Source organism: Salmo salar, chromosome 17 (genome assembly GCF_965601325.2).
Source record: "Salmo salar chromosome 17, fSalSal1, whole genome shotgun sequence".
Taxonomy (NCBI): Eukaryota; Metazoa; Chordata; class Actinopteri; order Salmoniformes; family Salmonidae; genus Salmo; species Salmo salar.
In genome coordinates this window covers 62715886-62728353 of record NC_138307.1, presented here as the reverse complement: position 1 = coordinate 62728353, position 12468 = coordinate 62715886, and the positions used below count along the sequence as shown (strand labels likewise).

At 43.5% G+C, this 12468-nt stretch overlaps 1 protein-coding gene across 3 annotated transcripts in view; it reads left to right on the top strand.

Moving 5' to 3' along the window:
* Positions 1-2922: 2922 nt before the first annotated feature.
* ptn (pleiotrophin) overlaps positions 2923-12468 on the top strand; it is a 52722-nt gene continuing 43176 nt past the window's right edge. Inside the window, exon 1 of one of the 3 annotated variants that reach the window (XM_014153494.3) lies at positions 2923-3161. In XM_014153494.3, the coding sequence (XP_014008969.1) occupies positions 2938-3161 (224 nt within the window). In that variant the 5' untranslated portion in view covers positions 2923-2937. 3 annotated transcript variants of the gene reach the window in all.

The window sequence follows — 12468 nt, the reverse complement described above, 5'->3', positions numbered from 1 at the left end:
AAAACCGGGAGGACTAGAAAAAGGAGAACGCAAAAAGCAGGAGAATGGGAAAAACGCTGGTTGACTTGGAAACATACAAGACTAACTAGCACAGAGAGACAGGAAACACAGGGATAAATACACTGGGGTAAATAAGCGACACATGGAGGAGGTGGAGACAATCACAAGGACAGGTGAAACAGATCAGGGCGTGACTGTCACGTCCTGACCATAGAAGCTTTTATTTTCTATGGTAGCGTAGGTCAGGGCGTGACGGGGTTGTGTCTAGTTTAGATTTTCTATGTTGTCATGTTCTTGTTTCTGTATTTCTATGTTGTTGTTTTTTGGGATGATCTCCAATTAGAGGCAGCTGGTCATTGTTGTCTCTAATTGGAGATCATACTTAAGTAGTTGTTTTTCCCACCTGGGTTTGTGGGAGATTGTATTTTGAGTTAGTGTATGTTGCACCTCTTCGTCACGGTTTGTTGTTGTTGTTGTTGTTGTTGTTTATTAGTCTATTTATATGTCTTGCATAGTTTCACAGTGATAATAAAATGTGGAACGATACACACGCTGCGCCTTGGTCTTCCTTGAACGGCGAACGTGACAGTGACACATTTCTAAGTAGCCCCAAACTTTTGAATGGTAGTGTATGTCAAATTAAAATCCGACATCTGTATGCAAACACAATCCACCAATAATGTTAATTTCCATTGTAATGGTTTGATGTTACAGTATCCATTACCATGAATCTGCTCTAGTACGGTCTTGAATCTAACCCAAACTACAGGTTGAGGAAGACTGATTACAGATCACCGAGGCACTTGCTGTGTGTCAATGCTATGGATTTTTATTTACTTTTGTACTGGCAGGATTGACAGTGAGCACCTGTGAACGGCGAGGCAGCAGCCCACTAAACTGATCTGTTTATACACTCCATTGATTTAGAGAGGAGGCTGAGAGAGGAGAAATGAGGGCTTGCTGCCCCGTGCCAATCAAAAACAATTCAGTGTCTGCTGAAGAAGCAGCACGCCCTAGTAGTGAACGAAAGCCAAAAATAACGCCAGCGCTTGACGCCGTCCCCATCTGATTATTAGCGTTAGCTAGGTTTGGTTTCTTATAACTTTTTTAGTATTATTTTCTAAATCGTTTTTTACGTTTGTCCCACAAAGGAGTTTAGAAGGAATGGAGATTCAACCTCTTTCTCCTCAGGCCTCCGGCAAGGTCTATGCTGCCTGTGGTCATTTATTTTCCAATCAATTTCCACTGCAGGCCCCTCTCTGCTATCACTGATGTCCAGTGATCAGCTGGAGTGAGACAGAAGTGTTTTATTTTGGGGGTATTGCTCTCTATATAAACTGCATGGAAAGATACTCTTTATAAAGCACAGCCAGAAGGAGTGTATCACACCATTTACAGGTCACTGTTCTGTCTGCCTCTGTGGCAGGAATGGAGGGGGAAGGGTGGGGTGAGGAGGGTAAGGGTGGGGCGAGGAGGGTAAGGGTGGGGCGAGGAGGGTAAGGGTGGGGTGAGGAGGGTAAGGGTGGGGCGAGGAGGGTAAGTCGTATGTCTAATCTGCATCTTCTGCCACGTAGCAGCTATCAACATGAATGTTTCAGAGAGAGACAATTCCTCAATGTCCTCAGGTGATAGTGAATATAGGGGTTCATTTCCTGGTCACAGCCCCATCTCTGTCTCCCTCTCCAGCGCTTTACACAGGCAAGATAAAAGGCTAGACCTGAGAACAAACAGCCAAACCCAGTGGCAACAGACAAAAATTACAAAGAAAGAGCAAACTGACCAAACCAAACACAGAGCTTGTGCAATGCTCCCGAGGGCACAAAGTTCCATCATCTGTAGCAGCCCAAGTCAGGCTTGATCCACCTTAACTCTCTGTTCAATGTTCACTCCCACTGGCACTAATCTCAGTGTTCAGTCTGCTGCCAAGATCACTGACAGTTCGCTCAGAGAAACACAGAGGTTTTCCTCTGAGGCTGAGAACACAACACTGCATGTTAGGCAGATACATGTGAAAAGGAAAATTATAATTTTTCACTAGATTTGTCATGTTTACAATGTACTTTGAAAGGAGAGAAAGAGCGAGATGTGACATTGTGATAGTAGAGAATAATGCGCAAACATGTCTTAAGTTTGTTCTGAACAGAGGATTCATAATCAGAGAACACAAACAAAACATGAGTTGTTTTCAATATTTCACCAGATTATTTAGAGAATTTTTTTGAGAAATCTTTGAGGTTGATCAAGAAAAGTCTGGAAGATAGAACACATATAAATCACATGTCTAACAGAGGTTTTGGTCACCTCAGGGTATAGATTTCAATTATAAGCAGTGACACAATACTGCAAGACCTGCCCCCTCTCTCTCACTTTCTGCCCCTCTCTCTATTCATCTATCTCTCACACTCTCTCTCTCTCTGCCTCTCTCCCCTCTCTCCCTCTCACACCCAGTCCTGCGGTGCTTGCAGCTCTAGTCATTATTTTAGTGTACATCATCCTCCCGATCCCAGAAGACTGAAGTAGGACATGTATTCGAATGCCAAAAAGCAAAGAAGAACTGGAGGATTTAATTAATACAACCTCTTTTCTTGCAGGGAGCGATTGTTTAGCTTTGTTTGACTGCAAAATTCATTTTTGTTTACAAAATTGACCCTCAAATACAACATTTAGAATTATAGTTCTGCCGCATATGATTGAAAAGCCATTAATAAGAACAAACACGTGGCATCCTTGCACATTGAAATAAGCCATTAAAAATGCATGAGTTTCTGAGGTGGAGCGTCTGTAGGTGGATAAGCGCATGGCGACTGGGTGAGAGTGTCGAGCTGAGAGACAGATCGCACCCGTCCAGGCTGGCTGTTGCTGCTGCTTCGCCAGCGCTGTCACGCTTCAACAGCCAGACAGGGTGTTTGGCTCCTGCAGATTAATTGTCAGGGCTAAATGAACTTTCCTTCCATCCAATTGCAACCTGAAACAGCCAGGTCTTTGGAGGGTCTGGGTTCTCGAGACAGGGGAGAAGGGCAGCACATCAGGAGCTGTCAGATCCCACACAAGTCCACAGAAGCATCAGGAATCAGTTCACTGGGAGCACTAGACCAGGATTCATGGTGGCTGCTGTCTGAGTGGGTACAAGAGAGAAGGCTTCAGTTGGATCAGTATCAGAGGTACATTCGGTTAGAAATATTTAGTTCAAACTGTAATACATTGTGTAGTAAAATCCCTTGACACAGGGAGAAATTCACTTTGAACTGTGCATCCTATTCATATAATACACTGAGGCAGCAGTAGTAGTAGTTGTGATAGTCATTGTAGTATATTCAAGAAAGAGTACACTTCGACCTGAAAGACTTTTGCATAATATAGAACAATGAAATGTTCCTCAGAAAGTGCATTGCGAAGGCTTTCGTTATAGGGAAACATCATGCTGATAAGGGTTGTTTGGGTGGGTTATAAAAAACCCTCTTTACTTTTATAAGCAGTGGCACAGACGCATAAATATTAATACTCAGCCAAGAGCTCATGATTTTTTTATGCAACTGAGAATCTTTTGAAATTAAATTGGCATAATAGAATTTTTTTCATTACTTCATTTTGAATTAATGAGGGTCATAAAAAAATGTGGGAGTTTAAACTGCGTTGGAGAGGACTTGATCCCGATAAGAAAAGACTGTATTGTGCACCTATTTGTTTTCCAGCCAGTGAAACATCCAACAACATGGAACTGAGTGGCCTCGTCTTTGACATGTTTGCCAACCTGTCAGATTGTGTGAGGTTTTTCAGGATTGGAGTGGGTCCTGTGACACATCCAGCCTGGTTGCTAGCCAACAGACCCTCAAATCACATACAGTGTGCTCCAAAGTAATGATGAGTGAGAAAGTTAAAGACCCACAAATAGCATACCCCAAGACAACCTCTCACCATTACAATAACAGGGGAGGTTAGCATTTTTTGGGCGGGGTATGATATTTATGCCTCTAACTTTCTCACTCATCATTATTCACGTTTCATTTAGGATTATCCGTAATCATGGTTGCATCCATATTAATGTAAACGTGTTAACAAACATATTTTATTCTTATTTACAATAAAAGTAACTCTAAAATGACACAATACATTACTTACCATTAATTTCTATTGGGCACAAAATAATCTGAAACACATCCAAAAGAAACAGCAAATGAGTCACAATCTTGATGTAGTCATTACATGCTATGAATATGGGACCAAATACTTAACTATTTACATACAAGTGAATTTGTCCCAATACTTTTGGTCCCCTAAAATGGGGGAACTATGTACAAAAAGTGTTGTGATTTCTAAATGATGTATCCAAGATGGATGAAAATACCCACAAATTAAAGCTGACAGTCTGCACTTTAACATCATAGTCATTGTATCATTTCAAATCCAAAGTGCTGGAGTACAGAGCCAAAACAACAAAAAGTGTCACTGTCCCAATACTTTTGGAGCTCACCGTAGCTGGCGATTAACGTCGTCAGCCAGATACTCATTTGGCCATCGTCCTGGAGGCAATTATGAAGTGGAGAGCAGATGTCATCGGATTCTGAGCGTCTTAATAGATAATAAATAAATGGATCCAAAGAGCACCGAAGGACACTGACATTTAATCACCAGGCTGATAGGTTTTAGACGCTCCACGGTGACATGCAGTGAAGAACAGAGTTACCCCCTGAGAACTCCTCAATGATTGGGTCAACAGATTGCCATCACTTTCATCTGTATTGATGGGTTCCATTCCCTAGGCCCCTCCCCCTCTTGGTTTTGTTTGATCTCAGTCTCTTCCAGTGCCCCAGAGGTGCTCCAAATGTGTTTGTATGAAGTCTGTTTGTGTGTGTAACAGAAATTAGATGGGGGTGTGGGGGGGCATGACGTCCACATGCTGAAGTTGGACCATACATTTTAGGTCAAAACTTTCAATCACGCAGATGGTCAGAGACTGGTCTAGACATTGTCTCCATTTGTTCTCTTGCTGTCTCTGTTGGACCCAAAGTTGCTAAGATTAATTGGATAAGGACCACTGTGTAGTATGGATCCAGACAGAAGAGATGGATCTCATGTGTTCTATCTAAACACCGTGTGGTGCTGTTCTGCTGTGCTGTGTGACACTGGAGAGGACTAGCTTGCCAGACAGTGGCAGCCCAGCCTGTCTCTGTGCTAGTCTGATCGAGATGCATGGAATTACCTGTCCTCCATGGCCAGAGTGTTAGCTGTCAGCCTGTCTCTGTGCTAGTCTGATCGAGATGCATGCAGTTACCTGTCCGCAATGGCCAGAGTGTTAGCTGTCAGACTGTCTCTGTGCTAGTCTGATCGAGATGCATGGAGTTACCTGTCCGCAATGGCCAGAGTGTTAGCTGTCAGCCTGTCTCTGTGCTAGTCTGATCGAGATGCATGCAGTTACCTGTCCGCAATGGCCAGAGTGTTAGCTGTCAGCCTGGCTCTGTTTGCGTGGCTGATTTATGTCATTTCCACTCCTCCACTCGGAATGGACTCTCGCTTCCATCAAGGTAGAGGAGTTTAGACTCCTTTCAACCCAGAAATAAGTTCAATCTCAATTTCCATTCAGACACATAGCAGAGAACATTTGCAAGAATGAAAGAAAACAAATAAGTAATTCTCCCTTTCCGCCGTATGCTCCCTTTTAGCGATGTTTCCCCAACAATATTGCTCTCTGCTCAGCAATTTTCTCCCAGCCAACGTATTTGTGTCTGGGAGATGACAGAGCAAACGACAGCCGGGTCTCTGGGCCTCGGGTAGGTAGGTGTTCCATATGTCATAGAGGCAGCGGCACGACGGCGTTAACAGGGGATTTCATTTGGTTTCATCAGATAGACGTTCGACACGCGCACACACAGGGATAGGATGGGGCTAACCTAATGGTAGAAACAGGGATGGGATGGGGCTAACCTAATGGTAGAAACAGGGATGGGATGGGGCTAACCTAATGGTAGAAACAGGGATGAGATGGGGCTAACCTAATGGTAGAAACAGGGATGAGATGGGGCTAACCTAATGGTAGAAAAAGCCCTTATACTTTGCCAGGTTCATAGGGCCAACAACCAGTTTAAACTGATAAAAAATAATGAGGTAGGAACGGGACCTGCCGGAGAGAGCAATTTTCAACGTCCTCTGCTTGTGAATTGTGTTTTTGAGAGCGGTGCCCTGAGATAATGGCGAATCCACAGTTGGTCTGGATTGAATAAATAGAATAAAACGTCTGGTGTTGACCAAAGTCCTTTTTCATCGCGTCTCCAATTCATCGTGTCTCATTTTTCATTCAATAAGTTGATAAAAATGGCATCATTGAAAGAGCTCAAGAGGGACATAGTGGGACATATAACACACTTAGGGGAGGGGAGCAAATGGAGTGAGTTCATTATTGATGAGAAGAATATGAGAAGGAAGGAAGGGGATGGTGGAGTGGCTTATCACCACCTGGGACCATGACTCATACTGACGAATGACCATTGATTATGTTTTCCTGATGAATGTCTCAAATGAATGAGTTACTTTAACTGTAGTGTGACACCGATAGAAGAGGCTGCATGTGAGCTGATGATTCAAATAGGTATTTTAAGCATATAATGCGGTGCACAGCTTCCTCTTCCTCTACCAACAACACAGGGTAGGTCCTCCTCTATAGATTGGACAATACTCAGTCCTTTCACTTTGTCTAATGCGGTAGAGAAAGGCACTTTCCAGCAATCTAAATACATTCCATAAAAAGATGAGATCTTTTCAAACAGATATTTGATATCAAATGAGAACCTGGATTGATAAAACAGACATTCAACAAACATTCTGATAAATACTTAGAAACCAGCATCAAAAGCCTGTCTAATAGTATGTCTAGGCTCAAGCTCCTGTTATGAAACACAAGACTCTTTTTTCAATGTGTGTGTGTGTGTGTGTGTGTGTGTGTGTGTGTGTGTGTGTGTGTGTGTGTGTGTGTGTGTTTGTGCCTGCATGCCTGTCTGTATAGGCAGTGTTAGTCTGATGTCAGTATTGTACATGGGCTGTAGAATATCCAGTGTTAATGACACGTTATTGATTCAGTGTGCTGTAATCTGTCGAAACCGGTCAGAACCAGCTGCAACAGGGGGCGACGCTTCCTATAAGGTCATCTGCAGCCATCTGCTCCGCAGCGGACGTGATTATGCTCCTACCACTTGTTAAAGTGTCACCATTAAGAGGATCCCACAGCAAATTACAACTGAAATTCATTGAGAAGAGGGAGAGTTTTCAGAAAGTTACTTTCTTTGTCGAACGCAGTTGTAGTCGACAGAAGTACAGTGCTGTCGATTGAGAATGATACCAGTTAAAGTCTAACTGATCCAAACTCCTATAACTCAATAGTATTTTGACTATTTTGACCCTTCATTCTATATATATATATATATATATATATATATATATATATATATATATATATGTAAAGTCTATATCACAATATATGTTAAATACATCGGGAAATATTTCAATGATTTTCAATAAAGGCTAAAGTGACAAAATTCGGAATTTTGACATGTCTCTCCGTGGACCCTCTGAGACTTCTAGGAAGATTTTAGCCCACAAACCCCCAAAATGCTTCAAATTTTCACCATCATTGTAAAGCCCTAGTTATTTCGTTGCTTTGACAAAGTTATTTCTGAAGATCTTTATTTATTTCAAGTGATTAGTGATTCATTTACAGGGATGTTCCTCATTTTAAGGTCAACACTGTTACATGAACTGAACTCTTGTTTTAAGAAATGATTTATTTTTAAAAGAAAAATGTAACATCTAATGGTCAAATCATAGTGTAAAAGCAGGTGAGCTGGTTCTACTCTTTTTCGCCATTTTCTGGTGCTTTATGGTAAAAAACTGAGTGAGTTGAGCATAACACGTCAACCCTGTTACCCATAGATAGACAGGCTAGAAATGTATAAAAAAACATAGTTTTTTTTTTTTTTGGGGGGGGGGACATTCAATTGCCTCTCCCTGCTGCAGTCAACAAGCTTCCTTTCCTCCTGTCACAAAGGGATTCATGGCTGATTTAACTAGTAATTACCAGTTTGAGGGCCGTTCAAGTGGATTTTCCCCAGATGTGGTAAATTCCCACTTCCCACTTGGATACAAACACACCATAACACAGCTAAGCATCCACTGTAGATCCATATAATACCACTCACTGGAAGCACAAGACTTACACCTACATTTTTACATATTATGGAGTGTTGTACGAAGAATAGTTTGTAGCTAACCCCACCCCACCCCACCACAACCCAACCCAACCTCTCTCTCGCTCTCTCTCTCTGTCCCCAGTGTGACTCCATAGCTCCAGTTCTGGTTCAAAGTGCTCCCTCTCCTCCCTCCTGTCTCCCTCTCTACCCCCTCTTTCTCTCTTCTCTCTCTCTCTCTCTCTGAGTGCTGCTCCCCTGCCAAGCGGGCCGTCCCTGGAGTGACCTTGTGGCAATGAGATCCTGATCACGAGTCAGGAAACCAAGATTTTCAGAAAGCCCTCCTCTCTCAGCAACAGAAATGAGAGGGTGAGAAAAAGTGAGAGAGAGAGAGAGAGAGAGAGGAGGGGGGGAACAGCTATCGTTTGCCCAGCCTTGTGGAGAGACAAGAGTGAGAGAGTAAGTGAATGAAAGAGAGGGAGGTAGAGAGAGAGAGAGAATTAGAGAGAGAGAGTGACTGACAGCAGGGGTGAGGAGCAGATGAGAGGAGAGTTCACAAACTATTGCAAAGCGTTGGAACAACCACCAGACCTCCAGTTCAAAGTAAGTACTTCTAACCGGAGCAAGGTGCACACTTGGATGTGTGCTGGTAGTTGGGTGACCAGGAGAGATGTGGCGTGTGAAGCTATTGGGGCTGAGATGAGGAGGGAGATTTCAGAACTGTGAGAGGCAGACAGGGACTAGCAATGCTGGGAGTCTGGGGAGTATGAATGGGCCGACTCTCAATCAGATGAGTCCAACTGTAGCCTAGACAGATATGGACAATTAGTGATAACAGAAGGAGCGTAGGGGGAATGTTTGTGTTGTGGGATAGTGGAACTGGTGTCTTTGAGTTGGCAGCATCATTATTAACTCTCTGTGTAGTAAGTGTTCTCTGTCTTGCTTTGTTTTGGATGTCGTGCCACATCCCAGGTTAATAATACACTAAATACTGCGACAAACCAAAGTATAGCTCGAGAGCCTTTTTGTGAAGTTTTTTTTCCTGGATATCTCGATTATAATTTATGGTTGCAGATACTAATCACCACAAGCTATGGGTGTTGTTTTTGTATCCCTTTCAGCACACTGTTGCTGTAAACCATCTTGATTGTCCATGTGTTTTCTATGGTTTATTCAATTATGAAGGTGGAAGGCTCAGAGGCTCAGGTATATGAACATAAAAGCTCTTGTTTTTTCAATTACAAAGGATTTATAATTTAAACTGGATATATTTCCCTTTCAGGCTTCGTATGTGAGACAAATAAAACAGTAAAGAACAAGAAGCTCAAAACAAGCTCAAGAGGAAATGAAAACAACAGTAGAGAGAGCTGCAGGGCTTTGTGTCTCCCTGTAATATTTAGTGTTTGCATTACAGTAAGGGATTAACTCCAAAAGTAGCATTTATCCAAATACTTTGTATGCTGTAGGACTCGTTGCAAACTTCAAGACTTCTAAGAACATCTATGTTTCCTCTAGTCTAAGACGATATTTCGTTATTCTTCATATTGTAGCACAACTGCTCGAATCACTCCATCTGTTAAGTTTCACAATTCTACAGAGGTGCACGCCCACCAGAACACAACCCTTCATTCTCCAAGCATATCATTAGACTAGTCATTTTATTGGCTCCGTTTGGTGTCCTCTTATAAAGACCTATGCTTGCAGTGTGTGTGAGTGTGTTTGACAGAGAGTATTTGTGCGTGGCCGTGCATGTGTGTGCGCATGCGTGTTGTTGGGGACAGTGTTTTTCCCAGGATATTGTAATTTGGGTCAGGCCTGACTGGAATGAGAAACCGAGGGCATCGGTATTGTAGAACTCCTATGGTTGAGCAGACCTTGCGCCTGTGTTGCCATAGTTATGTTCACCCCTGTTATAGGAACCCCAACTTCGACCAACATCTCTGGCATTCCTACTGTGTACAAAAGAGCCCTGGTCTCGATCTAGCTTTAAATGAGCTTTGGCCAGTTCATTGCTTTAGAAGTAACACATGGTGTGTTCCTAATGAAAGAGCTGGGAGATTAAACATGAGGCAATAGGTGGAGAGATGAGCTTGAGAAACCAGCTTTGGTCAGTGGGAAGTCAAGCTCATTGAGAGACCCGAGTTGGAGCTGAGCTGCCTGGATGGAAGCCAGGAGGGTGAGCTAACTCTCACATAACCAGTCCCATTTGTCAATGTGCACTGACATTTATGTAAGGGCTGCCATTTGAGGAAGATAAGGCGAGGCACATTTGACAGATCCTGCTTTCCCTCAATGTTAAGTTGTCCCTCACATTTCAAATACTTTCTATGTGCGACACTGAGAGATGCTATTCAGCATGGAACACAAAGCCAATGCATTTCCCCCATCTATACAAATGCTGTGTCACGTGACCGCTCTCCATGGAAGACCTGGAGCAATAAGGTATAGAATGGTCTGTGAGATGCCTAAGAAGGCTGCTTCACAGTGGGGAAGGAAAGCACTCTCAAAGGAGCCAGGTCAGGACTATAGGGAGCAAGAGGCTGAGAGAGAGAGAGAGAGAGAGTGGCAGGGATAAGGAAAATGCACAAAGATCCCCACATTGAGTGGCTGGTTCATTCTTGTGGTGTACACATTGACCTCTCACATCACATGTAGGCTGAACAGAGAGGCTGTTGATGGGGTCTGGAGAGGTAGGGAGGGAGAGGGCCGCCAGACCCAAACCAGAGACGGACCCCAGTCTAGGCCCTGAGAAGCCCGTTCCCATACTTGCATCGAATAGCCCTCTCTGGCTGTCGTCATGCCAATGACGACCTCAGAAGTTGGCAGTACAGCACAACAGTTCTGGGACCAGGCTGAGCTCGGAAGTTCATGGGCTGTGTGCTGTTTGGTACTGTAGCTAGACTAGAGCCGTCAGCTGGGACCCTGCAATAAGAGAGGTAAGGTTCAACAGTATCCACTATCACAGAGCTAGAAGAGGCTACTAAGATACTATGATGCTAAGAGATGACTAGCTCTCTATTTCATCAAATCCTCTCAGAAAGTCCATAGGTAATCATGGCATGGGATTTAGTCTAAGCTCAGGGCCTGTGTCGTTTTCAATGATTAAGTGGTCAATTGAGGAAATGCACATATTCTAATTGAGACATCAATTAGATGGCTATTTCATTACAACAAAACCGTAACAATCTCTGGCTTACTGAAAATCCTTAAATCCAGCTATGAGAGAATGGATTTCACAGTTTTGAAATCTGCCATTAGACCATTGCTTGACGGAGTCTCTTTGTAGGGAGGAACACCATCGCTGGTGTTGACTTTTGTTGTGGGGAATCTGATGGGTGCATCAGGTCTGTGTCCATCTGTTTATGTGTCTGTCTGTGTTTTTGTCTTGCTGTGTGTTTGATGGGACAGACTTCGAATCACATAATTCCGTACATCAAACTTCAGATTCAGACCACCTTTCCACTAATGGCCAAATAATATATTCTTAGGAATTGAATGAATATTAACTTTCTGGAGAGTAGCTGTATTGTGGAGAGCTAGTTTGCCTGTGGTCATATAAAGATCGGACTCTGACTGTGACGTACTGTGGAGCGCCTGTGGTTTGGCCCTTGTATCGGCCTCATTGGCTGTATGATCCTCTGAGGAATAGTGACGGCCAGAGGCCTTCCACCCTGATCAATTAGTTCATTAGTCTCCCACAGTCACATCTTGGCCGGCATACTCCTGGCACCGTCCCTTGGCCTCTGACTGGCCCACACTGCTGGTGAGGTCATAGGTCAGGGGGTTGATGTCTGTCTATTGTAAATACAGGGTTTGTGTGTGTGTGTGTGTGTGTGTGTGTGTGTGTGTGTGTGTGTGTGTGTGTGTGTGTGTGTGTGTGTGTGTGTGTGTGTGTGTGTGTGTGTGTGTGTGTGTGTGTGTGTGTGTGTGCATTCCCATGCGTGCGTATGTAATCAGTCAAGTTGAATCAGATGTTTGTGACTGTGGAACAGAATGCAGATAAAGCCTTCCTACAGTCCGGTTGAATTTTAGCCCTAATGTACAAGTGTCCTTGTCCCAAGGGGTGACTGGTGCCCTGAGAGAAGTTAGGAGTCCAGTGTCTGTTTGATAGAAGTTTGGAGTCCAGTGTCTGTTTGATAGAAGTTTGGAGTACAGTGTCTGTTTGATAGAAGTTTGGAGTCTGGTGTCTGAGTGTGTATAGGATGAGCATGTCTCCCTTTCTGTGTTTGTGTGTACTGGCTGCAGTTACCACACCATGGGGGACCAGCCTGTTTGTGTTTGTCTAATGAACTGA